The sequence below is a fragment of the Pomacea canaliculata genome, linkage group LG7 (assembly GCF_003073045.1).
Source record: "Pomacea canaliculata isolate SZHN2017 linkage group LG7, ASM307304v1, whole genome shotgun sequence".
NCBI lineage: Eukaryota > Metazoa > Mollusca > Gastropoda > Architaenioglossa > Ampullariidae > Pomacea > Pomacea canaliculata.
In genome coordinates, this window is record NC_037596.1 from 25,964,337 (window position 1) to 25,983,941 (window position 19,605).

The window sequence follows — 19,605 nt, forward strand, 5'->3', positions numbered from 1 at the left end:
TTTCAAAACGGTTTGTTTTATTTTTGTACTCTACTAATAAGAGTATTTAATTCAGTGGGATGCAAGGAAACTAAATTTACATACTTAAGATTCATGTATGTGGTTTATTTTCCTGTTCTTTGAAGAAAAGACTAAAGCTGTTGAGACCCGATGGATTTGTACTCAGGGTTAGCAACCATTACATTTTATGATTGTGTAATGCTTTTCTAGCCTTATATTCCAACACAAGGCAGCTGATTCTGTAAGAATCCTAATATATTTAAATAAATTTTATGACAGAGGCTAGTCGCATGTTGTAGCAATGCTCGAAAAATTTTCTTTTCTTTAGACACGGGGAACATAAACAGTTCGACTTCACCTGAAACTGTTCTGACGACCACATGCGACATGGACCAACTGAGTTCTGAGTTATTCCAGATACTTCTTCCTTCGACCATTTTCTTCACACTCATAAACTGCGTCGGCATTCCCAGCAACCTTTTCGTTCTCCTCGTGTACTTCAAGAAGTTCAAAGTCAGCGCCACTCGGGTGTTTGTGCTGGTCATCGCCGGGTGTGATTTCGTCGTCAATCTTCTGACGATTCCTCTTCTACTTGTGTATTATCGTCACACATACACCATCGCCAGCCACGCCTTTTGTGCGATCAAATACTTAGTGTTGCGATTTCCTCTCTATCTTTCCTGCCTGGTGTTGGTGTGTGTCAATCTGGATCGTCGTCGTCGTGTGTGTCAACCTTTCAGACGACAGTTGACCTCACGACAAGCCACCTTCACCTTGGTCGTTCCGGTTGGCCTTGTCGCCCTGGCAACGTTCCCTTTTGTAGCCTTCTACACAGGAATGGAGTTTACCACAACATTTGGTCTAACTGTCAGAAAATGCAGCTTTCAAACAGAATTTCCTGGAGACATTTTGAAGCTAGTTGAGGGCATTCTTCTGGGAGTGTACTGTACCGTTGGTCTGACCCTTTCGGTTGGTTCTTACGTCAACATCCTCCATCGTATCAAGCGGCGGACCTTTCAATCATATAAAAAAATCACACGTGACTTTGGTCAGCCTGACCCGAGAATGTTGGAGACGATTTCATCAAACACAAGTAGAAATTAGAGGAAAAAGTTGAAAATACGACAGACTTTGGAGAGTCAGGTGACCAGGAAACGTGTGTCGATTGGGTGGAATGTGAAAACAGAGATCAGAAGGTAGAGGGGTCCAGTGTGTCTTCAAGTGTTGCCCGGCCAGGAAGAAGTGAGATGAATCTCGGAGTAAATCAGACGAGGAAGCTTCTGGCCTCAAAGACAACTCTTGTCATGTTCGTACTGACCATCACAACTGTCGTCTGTCTCGCGCCTTTTATAATCTGGACGTAAGCATAGACTTTGCTTTTGTAGAAAACTATTACCTTTCATGGTATAATTGTATTTAAAACTGATTTAATTACTTTTTGCTCTTACGGAAATGCATGACACCTTCCATAACCTTTATACACAGGCGCGTGCACTCACGCACACACATTCACACAGATAAATATACACTCAAGCTCAGACGTCGGCAGTAAGAAATGTACGGATGGAGGTATTTGTGTGAATATATATATTACTCAAAAAATATATATATATATATATTTAAAAATGTGTATGATCTGACGATTGTTTTTTCATAACTCTTTTCTTATAAATAAATAAACTATTCTGATCGATACACTTACAATATTTTTGTTCATGAATATAAGTGTTTATGACATATTTAAGTATAGGGTTAGTGTTAGGTATAACAGATATTTTAATCTATTATGATATTTACTATACTCTTGCGTGTTTACAGATATTTCCCCGACACCTTATACGAGCAAGATGTAAGCCCCTGGGTCATGAACCTGGGCGTCGCATCCGTTTATCTTCCGAGCTTGAGAAGCACCATCAACCCCTTCATCTACCTTTATTTTAATCAAAAATTCCGCTCACATTGTCGACAGTTTCTTAATTCCGGGATCTCTTACTTTTACCAATAACTTACTATAACAGCTAGATTCTTAAAGGTAATAAAATGTAAATATAAAAAAGCAATGGAAAAAGGTAAACATGGTTTGTCTGAAGACTTGATTGTAAAAAGAACTGTTGATTCCTAAACAGCAAGCTACAAAAAAGAATACTTTGGTGTCATATTTTAAGAGCTGCCTTTTCATATCAAACTGTAAAGTTTGCTACATATTTTGAAGCTGTTATTGCTAAATTAAAATTAAAAGAAGGAACAAATGTGCATTTACTTGGGATAAGCATGAGGATTATGAGCGAACCTTCTAGCTTGCGGCGAGCGATGGAGTGAAGCTTCTCTTACTAATGACTGTCTAGGACATTAAGTCTATATTGCTGTAGACAGGCTCAAGAACCGAATCGACTTTACTGTCCTGTGATCAGTTGATCACTTCATCTGTTGAGAGAAACTAAACATCAAAATGGTATAGCGAACAGAGAAATATAGCAGAAAGCAATGTAAAGGTCCCATCATCTACCTTCTCGTTGACCCTCGCGAGACGACAGCCTATGGTCTAATGTCCAACTTTCAGTTGGTTTCAGTTCATGGAAAAATAAAACTCCTAGCCATCTTTATACTTGGATTTCATGATATTACCACATAAATATGGTTTTAGCTGTGTGTGGGATCAGAAATGTTTCCCATCCAAAGGCTTGGCGAGGTTACATGAGAGGCTTACATGTTTCCGACTTAATATCCAAAGCTGCCTTTGGCTGGTGTGCATGCGAAGTCAAAAATAAATTTTAAGTCTCTGATGTCAAGTGGGAACTGGAATGTTCATCACAAGTTTAATTAGAAAAGTAGAAGAGGAAGTTGAGACAGCACATAGAAGGTTGCCTCCAAACGCGAGTCAGTCGGCAGACACCAACACTTTTCCCCGAAGACAATCAGCTGAACATCCGCCAATAAGGAAGTTTGTCCTAAGTCTTCTGTAATGTTCATACATTGTGGATACCATAAAAGGAAAACCTCCCAACTGTTGACATCCGGTTAGTTTAAGTATTTGTACTGAGGTCTGTCTGTATTACGCCATTCTCTGTACATTTCTACTCAGTGATGTAAGTATCAAGCGTTTGTATTAGATTATTATTAGACCATCAGCTGCAAGTCAACCACAATCCGTAAGACGTGTCAAATCTTATTTATTTATTTACGCATAGCTTGACATGATTGTTGACTCTATTCTACTTCAGAAAGCATCTTAAGTGAGTTTTGAAGTACTAAGTATAAGATATTATATATTTTTAAGAAAGCCGACTAATAAAACAGTTTTAGGTGAGCCCACAGTCAGCAGTGTCTCATGAGCCGCACTACCTACAGAGTCTGATGGAGATAAATGGTTCCTGTGAGCTCAATCCTGGTAAAAACTGTTTATCTTTGACTCTTGTTTTCTACACATTAGTATATTTAGTCTAGAATCATGTTCAATTACTACAATATCCTATCGAATACATTTTATACGTTAAAGGTTTGAGCAAAGAGCACGATTCAATTTTTAATTCAGAATTGCATATCCTGTTTATTTTAAAGGAATTAGGCACTTAGTATTAGACAGTTCTGTAAAATAATTATAATGCTTTTCTATCTTAGCGTAAAGAAAAATATAAAGGTACAGTTAAAGTTATAATAACATTCGATATTTTAGTAAGTTGTATGACATGGTCTACTCTTAAGTTCAAACACAATTTCTTCATTTTAGAATTCAACATATGCATGGCGCACATAAATAGTTCATCTTCACCGGAAACTGTCTTCACAACCAAAAAGGATGTGGACAAGTTAAGTGTCGAGTTGTTTCAGAAAATTCTTTCATCGATAATTTTGTTCAGCTTCTTAAACTGCGTGGGTGTCCCCGGCAACCTCTTCGTCTTCCTCGTGTACCTCAGGAAGTTCAAGACCAGCGCCACACGTGTGTTCGTGATGACCATGGCCATGTGCGATTTCTTGGTCAATCTTTCTGCGCTTCCTGTGAATCTCGTGTATTATCGCCACATGTACACCATCAGCAGCCCAGCTTTTTGTACTAGTACATACCTGGTTCTGAGAATCCCTGTGATTGTTTCTTACCTGGTATTGGTGTGTGCGAGTCTGGATCGTAGACGTCGAGTGTGTCAGCCTCTCAGACCTCAGCTGGATGCAAGACAAGCGACCATGATCTTAATTTTGATATTCATCCTGACCGCCATAGCAACATTTCCTTTTGTTTCCTTCTACACAGGAATGCACTTTACTACCACGACTGGTCTAACTGTCAGAAAGTGCGGCTTTCAGAGAGAGTTTCCCGGAGCCTTTGTCAAACGTGCCGAGGGCATTGTTTTGGCAGTGTACTTTATCTTCAGCCTCACCCTGATGGTGGGTTCTTATGTTCACATCCTGTATCGACTCAAGCAGCAGAGTAAGAGACTTAGTCAGAACCTAACGAGTGACGGTGGTCAGCAAGAAACAGGTCTGTCCGTGGTGTCTTCAATCTCAGTTAGACGGACAGAAGAGGAAGTTGAAAATACAACATATAGCTATACAGAGTCACGTGACGAGGAGAGATGTGTCACTCGGTCTGTAGGTGGAGCCAGAGAGCTGATGTCAGAGGACCCCAGTGTGTCTACAATTCATCCTCTACAAGCAAGAAGTGGGACGAGTGTCAGGGTTCATCAGTCGAGGAAGCTTCTGGCCTCAAAGACAACTCTTGTCCTGTTTGTACTGACCATCACAACTGTCGTCTGTCTCGTGCCTTATTTAATCTGGACGTAAGCACATGAATGCGTATAAAGAGATATTTTTAAAAAACAGGTTTTTATCCTAGATGTGTGATTTGTTGATTTTTTTAATATTTTTTTATTGAGAATGAAACCTTTTCTGTCCCCCTCTCTCTCTTACTTACACACAAGTCGAACACTGTACAGATATCAATGTGAATATGTCATTACAGGGCTTGTAATTGTGTTACTACTTTGATTTACTTTTATGGATATATTTATAGCTTTATTTAAAAACGCACACATTTACGAGACTGTGACTATGTGTGTTGCGTGTGTCGGGCGTTTGTTATAAATATTTTTATAAAAATAAGTTGAAATGCCATAAAATAAATAGCATATCATACGTTATATCATACCTATATGTTATTTCGAAATGTTTTCAAGTTAAAAAATGGTGTTCAATTTTTTTCCTTTTTATTTACAGAGCTTTCCCTGAAACTGTTTATGGGCCACAAGTTAGTTCCTGGGTCATTAACCTGAGAGTCACGAGGACTTATCTTCCGAGCCTAAGAAGCACCATTAACCCCTTCATCTACCTTTACTTTAATCCTACATTTCGCCTACACTTTCGACAGTTTCTCAATTTTTGAATGTTTCACTACGACCAGTAGATTATTATGACACTTCAGCTAGCTTACTAATGCTAACTAAATTAAAAAGAAATAAGGAAAAAATGTCAAGTCTCCAAGGAAAAACGAAAAAAATCAACGAAGAAATGAATAAATTACAGAGCCTGTATGTGTATGTGAGAATGTATGAAACAGAAATAATGAATGAGTTTTTAGTCAGCAGAAGAGAATTGAGAGAAAGTAGGAAGGCGTGGGTTAAAGAACTTCGAAGCAAGGAGTCAGACAGTGACAACAGACTTTAGGACTGTCAGCTGTCTTCGTGAAATTCCATGGACTTCGGGACCAGATTTGGGGCTACCTGAGAAAGGTAGGAATTCTTTGCCTTCACTGGTAGAAAAAGAGAATTCAAAAAAAAAAAAACATCTCCATCTGTACTTGTACAAGAAGCCACGTGCACAACTCTGGACTAGGACAGCTTTCGGTAAACGTTTCTCAAGAGAAGAAGTCCATATACACAGCAAAGACAAGAGATTTAAGGATATTTTTAAGACCTTACATGCATTGCAGCACAGAATCGGGATGTTAATCGTGTACAAAATAGTGTTTGATATTGATGTCCACACCTTGTGTTTGAAATGTTGGCTAAATATCATTTGTAGTCAGTTGTATATAATTATAAAGTATATCGGATTGTACTCTGCTGAACCGAAAGTAGTTTGCTTTCTGTTAGCAATGGACTGGTGTTCATCATAATCTTTTTTATTAGAAAGCAAGCAAGTGTAAGTTGAATTATATTACATTTTATTGCATGTTTAAAAGGTATAAAGTCGTTTAGAGGGGAAGTGTTAAAGACTAGAGTTTTGTCAACAGCTGACATTTGTGATGTTGATGCTCTTTTTCTACAAACTTCTTCGCCAATCTCCTGTCTAGGACATTAAGTTTGTTTGCTGTAGACATGCTCAACAAAAGCCGAATTAACTTTACTTTCTTGTGATCAGCTAGTCACTTCATCTGTTGAAAGAAACTAAACATCATGGTAAAGCGAATGGTGAAATATAGTAGAAAGCCATGTAAAGGCCCCATCATCTGCTTTCCTCGTTGACCCTCGCGAGACGACAGCCTTTCTGTTGTTTTTAGTTCAAGGAAAATAAGACTCCTAGATATCTTTATACTTGGATTTCATGATATTACCTCATCAACATGGGTTTCGCTGGCTGTGGGCTGAGAAATGTTTCCCATTAAAAGGCTGGGCGAGGTTACATGAGAGGCTTACATATTTCCGACTTAATATCCAAAGCTGCCTTTGGCTGATGTGCACGCGAAGTCCACAATAAATCTTAAGTCGCTGATGTCAAGTGGGAACTGGAATATTCATAACAAGTTTGATTAGTAAAGTCGATGAACTTGAGACAGCACATAGAAGGTTGTCTCCAAATGCGAGGTAGTCTTCAGACACCAACACTTTTCGCCGAAGACAATCAGCTGAACATCCGCCGAAAAGGAAGTTTGTCCTATGTCTTCTGTAATGTTCATAATTTGAGCTGTACCACTTATAAAGTCTGATGGAGACAAATGGTTCCTGGGCTTTCAATCCTGGTAAAAATGGTTTATCTTTTACTCTTGTTTTCCACACATTAGTGTATTTAGTCTAGAATGATGTTCAATTAGTACAATATTCTATATTTTAGTAACTTGTATAGCATGTCCTGGTTTTAAGTTCAAACAAATTTCCTTCATTTTAGAAATCAACGTATGCACGTGGCAGATAAATAGTTCAGCTTCACCGGAAATTGTCTTCACAACCACAAAGGATGTGGAAAAACTGAATGTTGAGCTGTTTCAGAAAATTCTTTCGTCGACAATTTTGTTCACCATCATTAACTGTGTGGGTGTTCCCGGCAACCTCTTCGTCTTCCTCGTGTACCTCAGGAAGTTCAAGACCAGCGCCACACGTGTGTTCGTGATGACCATGGCCATGAGCGATTTCTTGGTCAATCTTTCTGCGCTTCCTGTGAGACTAGTGTATTATCGCCACATGTACACCATCAGTTGCCCAGCTTTTTGTACTATTGTATACTTGGTGATGAGAATTCCTTTGGTTGTTTCTTACCTGGTGTTGGTGTGTGCGAGTCTGGATCGTAGACGTCGCGTGTGTCAACCTCTCAGACCTCAGCTGGATGCACGACAAGCGATCTTCATATTAATTTTGATATTCATCATGACCGCCATAGCAACGTTTCCTTTTGTGTCCTTCTTCACAGGAATAAAGTTTACTACAACGACTGGTATAAATGTCAGAAAATGCGGCTTTCAGAGAGAGTTTCCCGGAGATTTTGTCAAACTTGCCGAGGGCATTGTTCTGGCAGTGTACTGTGTCGTCGGCCTCGCCCTGATAGTGGGTTCCTACGGTCACATCCTGTATCGGGTCAAGCAGCAGAGTAAGAGACTTAGTCAGAACCTAACGAGTGACGGTGGTCAGGAAGAAACAAGTCTGTCCGTGAAATCGTCTCCGATCTCAGGTAGAAGATTAGAAGAGGAAGTCCAAAATACAACAGAAGACTGTGTAGAGTCACGTGACGAGGAGAGATGTGTCGATCAGACAGAAGGTGGAGCCAGAGAGCTGATGTTAGAGGACCCCAGTGTGTCTGGAAGTTATCCACTACCAGCAAGACGAAGAATGACTGTCGGGGTACATCAGTCTAGGAATCTTCTGGCCTCAAAGACAACTCTTGTCATGTTTGTACTGACCATCACAACTGTCGTCTGCCTCACGCCTTATATAATCTGGACGTAAGTACATGTCCTCGTGTGGAAAGAGATTTCTTTTGGGGGTTTGTAAATGAATTTATTTTAGTGTGATTTATATGATAATGTAAAACCATTTTCATATCCCCGACAAACACGCAAACACACGCACGCACAAGCAAACCAACATACATTGTACATATCTACATGTAAAAATATTTATTATAAGTTTTTGTTTAATATTACTGCTATTCATATACATATATACGCATTGAATTACGAGACTGTGTGGGGGGATATGGGGATAGTATAAATGTGTGGCTGTCAAAGAGATGGAAAAAGGCTTTAAAAAATCTTTAGTTTGAAAAGTTACCGACTGTGGCATTCATTGACAATGACATTCATTGTACTACCACAAGTTTTGTTGTGTTTACAGAGGTTTACCTGAAACTGTTTACGAGCCAAACACGAAGGCCTGGGTCATGAACTTGAGTATCACTGGCATATATCTTCCTACCCTAAGAAGCACCATCACCCCTTTCATTTACTTTTACTTTAATCCATTATTCCGCTCACACTGTCGACAGATTCTCAATTTCTAGATGTCTCACTACGACCAGTAGTTTATCACCACTGTTTAGTAATGTAGTTGTTATATTTTTGTATAAATATTTGCATACTTGTGTAACTGTGTGCCTAGTGTTCTGTCACTTTATATTTTTATAAAAATGTTCTCGGTCCTCAGTTACAAGTCTGTCGTTTAAACACCAATTATATTTTCTTTACATGTGTTCTCGCCCAGACTCCAGATGTAATGCTTGTCTCCAACAGGCCGAGCAGGGAACTGTTTAATGTTTGTCAACACATTGTTTTTGACATGTTGTTCAATTATCAATATCAATGTGCAGTCAGGGCTAGCCAGTTCTATGTGATTATAAAGTATATAGGATTGTACTCTGATGGCTGTAATAACCTTCCTTAATATGTAGCCGGTCTTGTTGATTATTTACTTTTGTCTCTTTATCACAATGTAGTCGTCTCTGAAAGTGAGCAAGTAAAAGTTGTATCATGTTAGATTCCAGTTTTGTATAGAAGTAATAATGTGTGGTTGTTTGGTGGCGAGGTGTAGAAGATATTTCTTAGGGTCTAACAGTTGTAATGATAATGTTTAACTTCTTTTTTCCCAATATGATGTTTATTCAGGTAGGTATTGACTATAGGAGGTCGAGTAGTAAAGACATGCATCATACGAATTACTGGAGGGAAATCGTTTTTATATAAGAATTCTCTGTCAACAAATTCAATTGTTTATTCAAGTTTTAAAGATTTTTCTAATATCAATAATACTGCAGACGAATTTTTCAAATTTTATTTTTTAAGAAACTGTTGTTTCAACCTGAGGAAAGTGAACAATGTATTTGTATGAGACTTATCACTAACCGTTAGATAAATCTTGAATTTGTTGATGTATATTTTGGGCATGCACACGTCTTCTAACTTATTTGTGCATTTAAGCAAAAATGACTGGAAATATATTAAGTATACATTTGTGTTAGTGTCTGGTTTTGTGTGTGCGTGTGTGTATAAAGATTTTGCTTTTCATGAACACAGGAATATATTTATTTACATTAATTTCTAAGCTCTGCTTTAAACTTTAAATTTTAGACGGAAATAAAGCAACCACTCTAGCTCTTTAGTGTGTCAGTGAAAACTGCAAAGCTTCCTGCAACGGGAAGGGGACGTAATCTATAATGCTTTTTGTTTGTAAAGAGTTACTTTCCTTTGACTAGAGTGTTATGGGCTTGTAGGATGAAGCACTTGCTACCACGACAAAATTTCATACTATCATTCACAAGAAACATGATAAATAAACTATACATTTTTTGTCAAGTAGCTAGCTTACTAATGTTAAGTAAATTAAAAATAAATAAGGAAAAATCTTCGGCCTCCAAGGAAAAAAGAAAAAAAATCAAAGAAGAAATGAATAAATTACAGAGCCTTTGTGTGAGAATGCATGAAATAGAAGACCTCATCTGAATAATGAATGAGTTTTTGGTCAGAAGAAGAGATTTGAGAGAAAGTAGGAAGGCGTGGGTTAAAGAGCTTCGAAGCAAGGGCTCAGACAGTGACAACAGACTTTAGGACCGTCAGCCATCTTCGTGAAATTCCATGGACTTCGGGACCAGATTTGGGGCTACCTGAGAAAGGTAGGAATTCTTTGACTGGTAGAAAAAAAAGAACCCAAAAGAACCACTCCATCTGTACTTGACCAAGAAGCCACGTGCACAACTCTGGACTAGGACAGCTTTCGGTATTCGTTTCTCAGGAGAAGAAGTCCATATACACAGCAAAGACAAGAGATTGAAGGATATCTTTAACACCTTACATTCATTCCAGCCCAGAATGTGGATGTTAATCATGTATAAAACAGTGTTTGATACTGATCTCCACACCTTGTGCTTGACATGCTGGCTAAGTATCATTTGTAGTCAGTTGTATATAATTATAAAGTATATCGGATTGTACTCTGCTGAACCGAAAGTAGTTTGCTTTCTGTTAGCAATTTACTGCTGTTCATCATAATCTTTTTTATTAGAAAGCAAGCAAGTGTAAGTTGTATTATATTACATTTTATTGCATGTTTAAAAGGTATAAAATCGTTTAGAGGGGAAGTGTTAAAGACTAGCGTTTTGTCAACAGCTGATATTTGTGATGTTGATGCTTTCCTTCTAAAAACTGCTTCGCCAATCTCCTGTCTAGGATATTCAGTCTGTTTTGCTGTAGACACGCTCAACAAAAGCCGAATCAACTTTACTGTCCTGTGATCAGCTAGTCACTTCATCTGCTGAGAGAAACTAAACATCAAAATGGTATAGTGAATGGAGAAATATAGTAGAAAGCCATGTAAAGGCCCCATCATCTACTTTCCTCGTTGACCCTCACGAGACGACAGCCTTTCTGTTGTTTTTAGTTCAAATGAAAATAAGACTCCTAGCCATCTTTATACTTGGATTTCATGATATTACCTCATCAACATGGTTTTCGCTGGCTGTGGGCTGAGAAATGTTTCCCATCCAAAGGCTGGGGGAGATTACAGAAGAGGTCTTACAATTAAACTGTTGCCGACTTAATATCCAAAGCTGCCTTTGGCTGGTGTGCATGTGAAGTCCAAAATAAATCTTAAGTCGCTGATGTCAAGTGGGAACTGGAATATTCATAACAAGTTTAATTAGAAAAGTAGAAGAAATTGAGACAGCACACGAAGACAATCAGCTGATTATCCTCCGAAAAGGAAGTGCGTGCTAAATCTTCTGTAATGTTCATACTTTGTCGATACCATAAAAGGAAAATCTCCCAACTGGTGACATCCGGTTAGTTTAAGTATTTGTACTGAGGCCTGTCTGCTTTACGCCATTCTCTGTACATTTCTACTCCGTGATGTAAGTATCAAGCGTTTGTATTAGATTATTATGATTGGACTAGCTTATACTGTATGTACGAATTCTATCTACACAGGTAGCTACTTAAGTAATTATCTTAGAGAAGAGAAAAAGTCGGAAAGGTACATACAGTGACAATATTCGAATAAAAAATGTGACAGGTTAAACATACCCCAACACTCTGTTTAAATCAGCGGATACTGCGCTCTGTGTCCCAGGAAAGCTTCACCTTTGTTGTCTACCTGAATCATTTCAGTGGCATTACTGAGAGAGTGGTTATCCTTCCCATGGTTGTGTTAAATCCCGGTCCATCTTTGTTTATTTATTATCTGAGATTCGTCTAAACCTCGCAGGTACATCGAACCTACAATTTTATGAAAGTATCACAGGGTAGGATTCTATCAATTTAAGGATTGACCAATAGTCTCTCGTAAACTGGTTGGTTTCCACATATCCCATAAACAATGCAGGTTCGTTAAAAGTGAATGATACATGTGGATCGCTCATTTTACAGGCAATCAGCAGTGTTTCAAGAGCTGCACCACTTATAAAGTCTGATGGAGACAAATGGTTCCTGTGCGTTCAATCCAGGTAAAGATGGTTTATCTTTTACTCTTGTTTTCTACACATTAGTGTATTTAGTCTAGAATCATGTTCAGTTAGTTCAATATTCTATCGAATACATTTTACACAGGTTTGAGCAGAGAGCACGATTTTATTTTGTCTTCAGAATTGCTAAACTTTCTATCTTAGCTTAAAGTAACATACAAAGGTACGTTTAAGTTATAATAACATTACGATATTTTAGTAAGTTGTCTTAAGTTAAGTTTGGTCTTAAGTTCAAACACATTTTCTTCATTTTAGAATTCAACATATGCACGGGGCAGATAAATAGTTCAGCTTCACCGGAAACTGTCTTCACAACCACAAAGGATGTGGACAAACTGAATGTTGAGCTGTTTCAGAAAATTCTTTCCTCGACAATTTTGTTCACCATTTTTAACTGTGTGGGTGTTCCCGGCAACCTCTTCGTCTTCCTCGTGTACCTGAGGAAGTTCAAGACCAGCGCCACACGTGTGTTTGTGATGACCATGGCCATGTGCGATTTCTTGGTCAATCTTTCTGCGCTTCCTGTGCATCTAGTGTATTATCGCCACATGTACACCATCAGCAGCCCTACCTTTTGTACTATAACATACCTGCTGCTGAGAATCCCTGTCTATATTTCTTGCTTTGTGTTGGTGTGTGCGAGTCTGGATCGTCGACATCGCGTGTGTCAGCCTCTCAGACCTCAGCTGGATGCACGACAAGCGACCTTCCTCTTGGTTGTGCCATTCATCCTGTCCGCCATAGCAACGTTTCCTTTTGTTGCCTTCTACACAGGAATGCAGTTTACAACCACGACTGGTCTAACTGTCAGAAAGTGCGGATTTCAAAGAGAGTTTCCTGGAGAATTTGTAAAAATCGCGGAGGGTATTGTTCTGGCAGTGTACTGTGTCGTCGGCCTCACCCTGTTGGTGGGTTCCTACGGTCACATCCTGCATCGTGTCAAGCAGCAGCGTAAGAGACTTGGTCAGAACCTAAGGTGTGCCGGTGGTCAACAAGAAACAGGTTTGTCCGTGATATCGTCTCCATTTTTAGGCAGAAGATCAGAAGAAAAAGTCGATAATACAACAGAAGACTACGTGGAGTCACGTGACGGAGAGAGATGTGTCGATCAGCCAGAAGGTGGAGCCACAGAGATGATGACAGAGGACCCCAGTGTGTCTGCAAGTCATCCGCTACCAGCAGGACATAGGATGAGTCTCAGGGTACATCAGTCGAGGAAGCTTCTGGCCTCAAAAACAACTCTGGTCATGTTTGTACTGACCATCACAACTGTCGTCTGTCTCACGCCTTATATAATATGGACGTAAGTATATGTCCTCGTGTGGAAAGAGATTACTTTTGGGGAGATGTAAATGTATGTGCATAAGTGTGATTTATATAATAATATAAAACTATTTCTTTTTCTCTCTCTTACACACACTCTCTCTCACACTAATATAAACAAGTAAACGAACGAACGTTGCTCATATTAATGAGCAAATATTCGTCATAAATTTATATATCACTGCTAATTATACATATAGATATACATTGAAATACGGGACTACATGTGTATGTGTGAGTGCGGGGGAGGAGATTCATTTAAATGTGTGGATGTTAAAAAGAGAAAAAAACACCTATAGAGTATATTTAGTTTAAAATATTATTGTGTTCGGTATCAAGTGACCCAATGACATTCATTGTACTACCATTAGTTTTCTCTTGTTTGCAGAGGTTTCACTGAACTATTTTACGAGCCGGACTTGAACTTCTGGGTCATGAACTTGGGTATCACATCTGTTTATCTTCCGACCTTAAGAAGCGCCATCACCCCGTTCATCTACCTTTACTTTAATCCCAAATTCCGATTACACTGTCGACAAATTCTCAATTTCAGGAGGTGTCACTAGGACACCCGATTTATTTTGGCCGTCAAGGTAGCTTTCTAAAGCTAACGTGTGCGTGTCCATATATATCTGTAGCTAATATCAGTTTATTTCTGTTTGTATACTTGTGTAACTATGTACATAGTTTTGTACCATTTATATTTTTATCTCTACATCAAGTTTACAGTTTTACGAAAACTTAAGTGTATTCTGTTTTAAGCATCTTTGTTTAATGAAAAACACTGGAGGAGAATAAGTCTCATATCAGCCCCACACCCGTGGGTGGGCTAGCAGTCAAAGGATGGTAATTTGCTATCTTGTGCTGACTACCTGGGGACTAGGTGAAGATTCTGTGTGCACCCATTGGTATTTCTTGTTTTATGGCTGTGTGTTCAAATGTTTGAAGTAGGGAAACAAAATTGTCGCAAGGTAGTGGGAAATGATCACTAGTTACAGTCGTGGATTCATATTGTGCAAAGACACAGAAATAACCTGAAGTAGAATTATACTGGCAACTGTTCCAACTTTGCTTTACCTAATTCATCTTGTCTTCTGTTATCAATTTACTGCTGTTTTTATCATAATTTTAACAGTGCTAAAATGTGAGTTGTATTATATTACATTATTTTGCATGTCAGGAATAAAGCTAAAATCTTGAAGTTTGTTTGAAAGGTGTTAAAGACTAGAGTTTTCTCATGGGGTATATGTAATAAAAACATTGGTTCTCATCCTGCTACCCTATTTTTTTAAGCTTCTATCAGTCCACCAAGATATTGTGAATAAATACCCGAATTATTTATTTACAATAGCTTGGTCGATCGGTAAAGTTTGAATAGCTAGACAGACATCAAGCTAACTACAGTGGAAATTCATTAAATTACTTCTAACTAAATATTGTCTAGTTCAACTTTTTCAATAGTTTGGTCAGAGCTTCTACATTTTTTCCAATTAGATAGAATATAATTTCGTGAGACGTATTATTTTTAGTAAACTGTTTCAACCTAATGTTAATAAGCTATGTATTTGAATAAAGCTTATCACTGCATGATTTTCTTTTTGTTTATAGATGTTAAGATTCTGTGTTAGTCTGTTTTGAATAGTAATAAGTAGCAGATTTATCTATCCGGGTTAGGATTACAAGCTATGTAACAAACACAGGTATTGGAAAAGTTTCCTATCACTCTACTGACACATGGACCTTCAAATTACCTGATAATGGTGCGAAGATATCAAAGTTTTAATATATCAAAGTTATCAAAGTTTTAATAAAGTTGGTTGTTACTGTTATTGTTGTTAAAGTTTATATAAGGTGCAAAAGAAATCTTTAACTCATCGACTATTCATAAAACCCTATTCTTGAGTTTTAATATTTTCTGAATAAAAATGAAACATTATCCTCGGTAATGTGGCTGTAGATGACAGACATAACACAACTCTTACTACCTACGTTGACAGACTCCTGATGGGGAAAGTTACATAAAATATTCTTAGTCCCTTGATAAAGTGTTATTAATACCTGTCATATACAGAATAACAGAATTATACATAAAAACACCAAGAAAAATCTGAATTAAAAATGTAATATTAGAAAGAAAGTATTCAACAAAAATTCTGAACTCAACTAGACAAAAAAAAAAACAACAACAAAAAAACCAAACTAACCACATAACAGTAAATCCCTCTCTCCGAGGTAAAAGTCTTTGATAACAAGTTTACAGATGGCACGTCGGCTTTTTGAGACTCATCTAAACAGGTTTCAGATGCTTGAAGAAAATATTCACAGTAAATTATACACATCAGTGTTAAGCACCAATGGTTGAAATAACACATTCATATGTTAATCCCAGGGTGTCCCCCTAACCCTGATAAAGAAATGTACTACCAACAGCTACATGTTGAGATTCCAGACATGCACAGACACAATCTGACATTTATAAGACGAAGCACAATTATCTAAAGAGAAATAAAAAGATTAATCAAAATAAACGTGTATTTTATCAGCTTGAAAAAGAAACAGTTTATTAAAAAAAATATACATATTTAGAAAAAAATGTTTTCTACTTCATTAAAATGAAGAAGTTCTGACAACTCTATTGGATTAGGCATTGTTCAACTGACAAATATCCACAGTAGTTGGTTTGATTCCACACTGTAAATGCCTTTTAAATGTTTTATTTTTATAGACCTTTTATGCATCCCAGCAAACAATACTTTAGTCTCCATATGTAAGTCAGTCTGCGGTCACCAGCACTTGATCATGAAGACAATCAGCCGCAAAGGAAGGGCGTGGCACATCTTTTCCTGAGTTCATACTCTGCGTTTCTATGAAAGGAAGTGTATCAACATCTGTTTAGTATTTTGAGACTTGTCTGCATTGCACATTGCACGATTCTCTATACATTTCTCTTCTGTAATGTAAGTATTATTTTGTTGTATTGTATATTATAATTGCGCTAGACCATCTAGTTGGTACACATTCTATCTAAGCTGATACCTTCTCCCAAGGCTGTAGCACTGAAAATTCTCTTATTTAATTGAAAATAAAAAGAAAAAATGTCTGCATGTCGACAAGACAATGTCTAATGGCAGTGGTAATTCTTTAAAAAGCCTTTTTAACACATCTTGCTGCTAACCTATTAGATTGCAGTCGGTGTCTTAGGAAACCTGCCCCTCTTTTGCCCTTACTTAATGCAAAGATTAGAAGAAAACAATGGTTTTGAGCCAAACAATCATAACTTTGGAAAGATAGCTGGCTAATTTATTAAAGCCCATTATTAAAACAGTTTCAGGTGTGCCAGGCAATTAGCAGTTTTTCAATAGCAGCACCTACTGTAAACGATGATGGAAATGAACAGTTCATGCGAGTTTGGCATTGCTCAACACGGTTTGTCATTTACTCCTATATCCACACATTAGTGACTTTAATTTAAAAGGATTTCAGGTTACTACAATATCCTCTCAAACACATTTTACATGTTTAAGGTGTGTGCAGTGAGCATACATTTATTTTGTCCTTACAAAATTTACGGTACATTTTGTAATGTAAGTAATGGTATTTATTCTTAAAATCCCAGCACAAACTCGCAACTAAAGATGCGTTTAAACTTATAATAACATTACAATAATTATGTATTTGTATGACATAGTTTGGTCGCAAGTTTAAACAATGTTCAAACATATTTTCTTCACTTTAGAATTCAACATATGCGTTGGACACCTTAATAACTTCACAACCAAAAGGGATCTCTACAAACTAAATTCTGAGCTTTTTCAGAAAATTCTTCTATCGACAACTTTGTTCACACTTTTAAACTGCGTGGGTGTTCCCGGGAACCTTTTCGTCTTCCTTGTGTACCTCAGGAAGTTCAAGACCAGCGCCACACGTGTGTTCGTGATGACCATGGCCATGTGCGATTTCTTGGTCAATCTTTCTGTGCTTCCTGTTCATCTAGTGTATTATCGCCACATGTACACCATCAGCAACCCAGCTTTTTGTACTATTGCATACTTGGTGATGAGAACCCCTGCGGTTTTTTCTTACCTGGTGTTGGTGTGTGCGAGTCTGGATCGTCGACGTCGTGTGTGTCAGCCTCTCAGACCTCAGCTGGATGCCCGACAAGCAACCTTCCTCTTGGGTGTGCCATTCATCGTGTCCACCATAGGAACATTTCCTTTTGTAGCCTTCTACACAGGAATGCAGTTTAATACCACAACTGGTATAACTGGCAGAAAGTGCGGCTTTCAGAGAGAGTTTCCAGGAGACTCTGTCAAACTTGCCGAGGGCATTGTTCTGGCAGTGTACTGTGTCGTCAGCTTTACCCTGATAGTGGGTTCCTACGGTCACATCCTGTATCACGTAAAGCAACAGAGTAAGAAATTTTGTAAGAACTTAAGGTGTGGTGTTGGTCAGCAAGAAACGGGCCTTTCCGTGATGTCATTTTCAACCTCAGGCAGAAGATCAGAAAAGGAAGACGAAAATACAACAGAAGACATTGAAGAGTCAATTGATGAGGAGAGATGTGTCACTCGGCCAGAAGGTGGAGCCAGTGAGCTGATGGCAGAGGACCTCAGTGTATCAGCAAGTCATCCGCTACCAGCAAGACATAGGACGAGTGTCGGGGTACATCATTCGAGGAAGCTTCTGGCCTCAAAGACAACTCTTGTCATGTTTGTACTGACCATCACAACTGTCGTCTGCCTCACGCCTTATATAATCTCTAAGTAAGTATATGTCATCGGGTGGAAAGAAGTTACCTTTCGGGGGATGCAAATGAATTTGTTTAAGTTGGACTTATACTATGATAATGAGAAACCATTTCCATCTCTTTCTCTCTCTTACACACATACACATATATATATAAGCAAATAAAAGAATTAAGTTGGATATATCTACAATTAAAAATATTCATTACTTTTGTTTCATATCACTGCTAGTTATATATATATATACACACACACAGATACATTGAATTACGAGACTGCGTAAGTGCGGGGAGGAAGGGAGGAAGGTTCGTACAAATGTGCGCATGTCCAAAGAAGAAAAAACATATAAAAAAATTTTAGTTTGAAATATTACCAAGTTCGGTATCAAGTGACACAATGACATTAATCGTACTACCATTAGTTTACTTGTGTTTGCAGAGGTTTCCCTGAACTACTTTTCGAGCCGGACTTGAACTTCTGGGTCATGAACTTGAGTGTCACGTCTGTTTATCTACCGACCGTAAGAAGCGCCGTCACCCCGTTCATCTACCTTTACTTTAATCCCAAATTCCGATTACACTGTCGAGAGATTCTCAATTTCAGGAGGTGTCACTAGAACACACGATTTATTTTGACCGTTAAGGTAGCCTTCTAAAGCTAACGTGTGTTTCCATACATATCTATAGTTAATATCAGTTAATTTCTGTTGGTGTCTGCACATTGTGTTTAACATGTCTAATTATCATTTGTATGATTTAGTCAGGTCTTAACAATTGTACAGTGTATTCAATTATGAATTATATAGAATTATACTGGCAACTGCTGGAACTTTGCTCTTGTCTTCTGTCATCAATTTACTTCAGTTTTTATCATAATTTTTATAGTGCTTAACCGTGAGTTTTATTTACATTTCATTGCATGTTAGGAATAAAGTTCAAATCTTGTAATGTTTTGTTGGAAAATTGCTTCTCACCATATTTTCTCCAAGCTCCTATGAATTCGGGTATTTAGTCACAAGAGCTTAGTCGACTGTAAAGTTTCAATAGTTACAAAGACATCAAGCTAATTACTATAGAAATTCGTTAAATTACTTCTAACTGAGTATTGTCTAGTTCAAGTATTTCAATAGTCTGGTTAGAGCTTCTAATTTTTATTTATTAGAGTACACAATTTCGTGAAATGTATTATTTTTATTAAACTGTTTCAGCCTGAAAGCAATAAGCTACATATTTGAATAAAGCTTATCACTGTATGATTTCCGGTTTGTTTATAGATGTTAAGATTGTGTGTTAGTATGTTTTGAATCCTTGGGTTATTACTTCTAAAGTTGCTGTTGGCTGGTGCGCATGTGAAGTCAAACATCAATTCTAAGACACTGAACTCAAATGGA

The 19,605-nt window shown here is 37.9% G+C and overlaps 2 protein-coding genes across 5 annotated transcripts; both read left to right on the top strand.

Annotated features, from left to right (window-relative positions):
• Window positions 1–1,111: 1,111 nt before the first annotated feature.
• On the top strand, window positions 1,112–10,263 carry LOC112568886 (cholecystokinin receptor type A-like). Of its 4 annotated transcripts, XM_025246399.1 has the most exons (6): window positions 1,112–1,360; window positions 1,819–3,388; window positions 3,728–4,772; window positions 5,209–5,720; window positions 7,096–8,143; window positions 8,535–10,263. In XM_025246399.1, exons 2-4 carry the CDS (start codon window positions 3,355–3,357, stop codon window positions 5,372–5,374), a joined length of 1,245 nt encoding a protein of 414 aa, XP_025102184.1. In that variant the 5' UTR covers window positions 1,112–1,360; window positions 1,819–3,354; the 3' UTR covers window positions 5,375–5,720; window positions 7,096–8,143; window positions 8,535–10,263. The 4 variants fall into 4 exon arrangements, with proteins under 4 accessions (XP_025102184.1, XP_025102182.1, XP_025102181.1 ...); XM_025246397.1 differs by lacking the exons at window positions 1,112–1,360; window positions 1,819–3,388 and having other exon boundaries at window positions 3,498–4,772; window positions 8,535–9,184; window positions 9,222–10,263; XM_025246396.1 differs by lacking the exons at window positions 1,112–1,360; window positions 1,819–3,388 and having other exon boundaries at window positions 3,498–4,772.
• Window positions 10,264–16,289: 6,026 nt separating this feature from the next.
• Window positions 16,290–19,414, top strand: LOC112568204. The gene is made up of 4 exons (XM_025245377.1): window positions 16,290–16,427; window positions 16,796–16,896; window positions 17,207–18,233; window positions 18,654–19,414. Exons 2-4 carry the CDS (start codon window positions 16,851–16,853, stop codon window positions 18,829–18,831), a joined length of 1,251 nt encoding a protein of 416 aa, XP_025101162.1. The 5' UTR covers window positions 16,290–16,427; window positions 16,796–16,850; the 3' UTR covers window positions 18,832–19,414.
• Window positions 19,415–19,605: the final 191 nt, after the last annotated feature.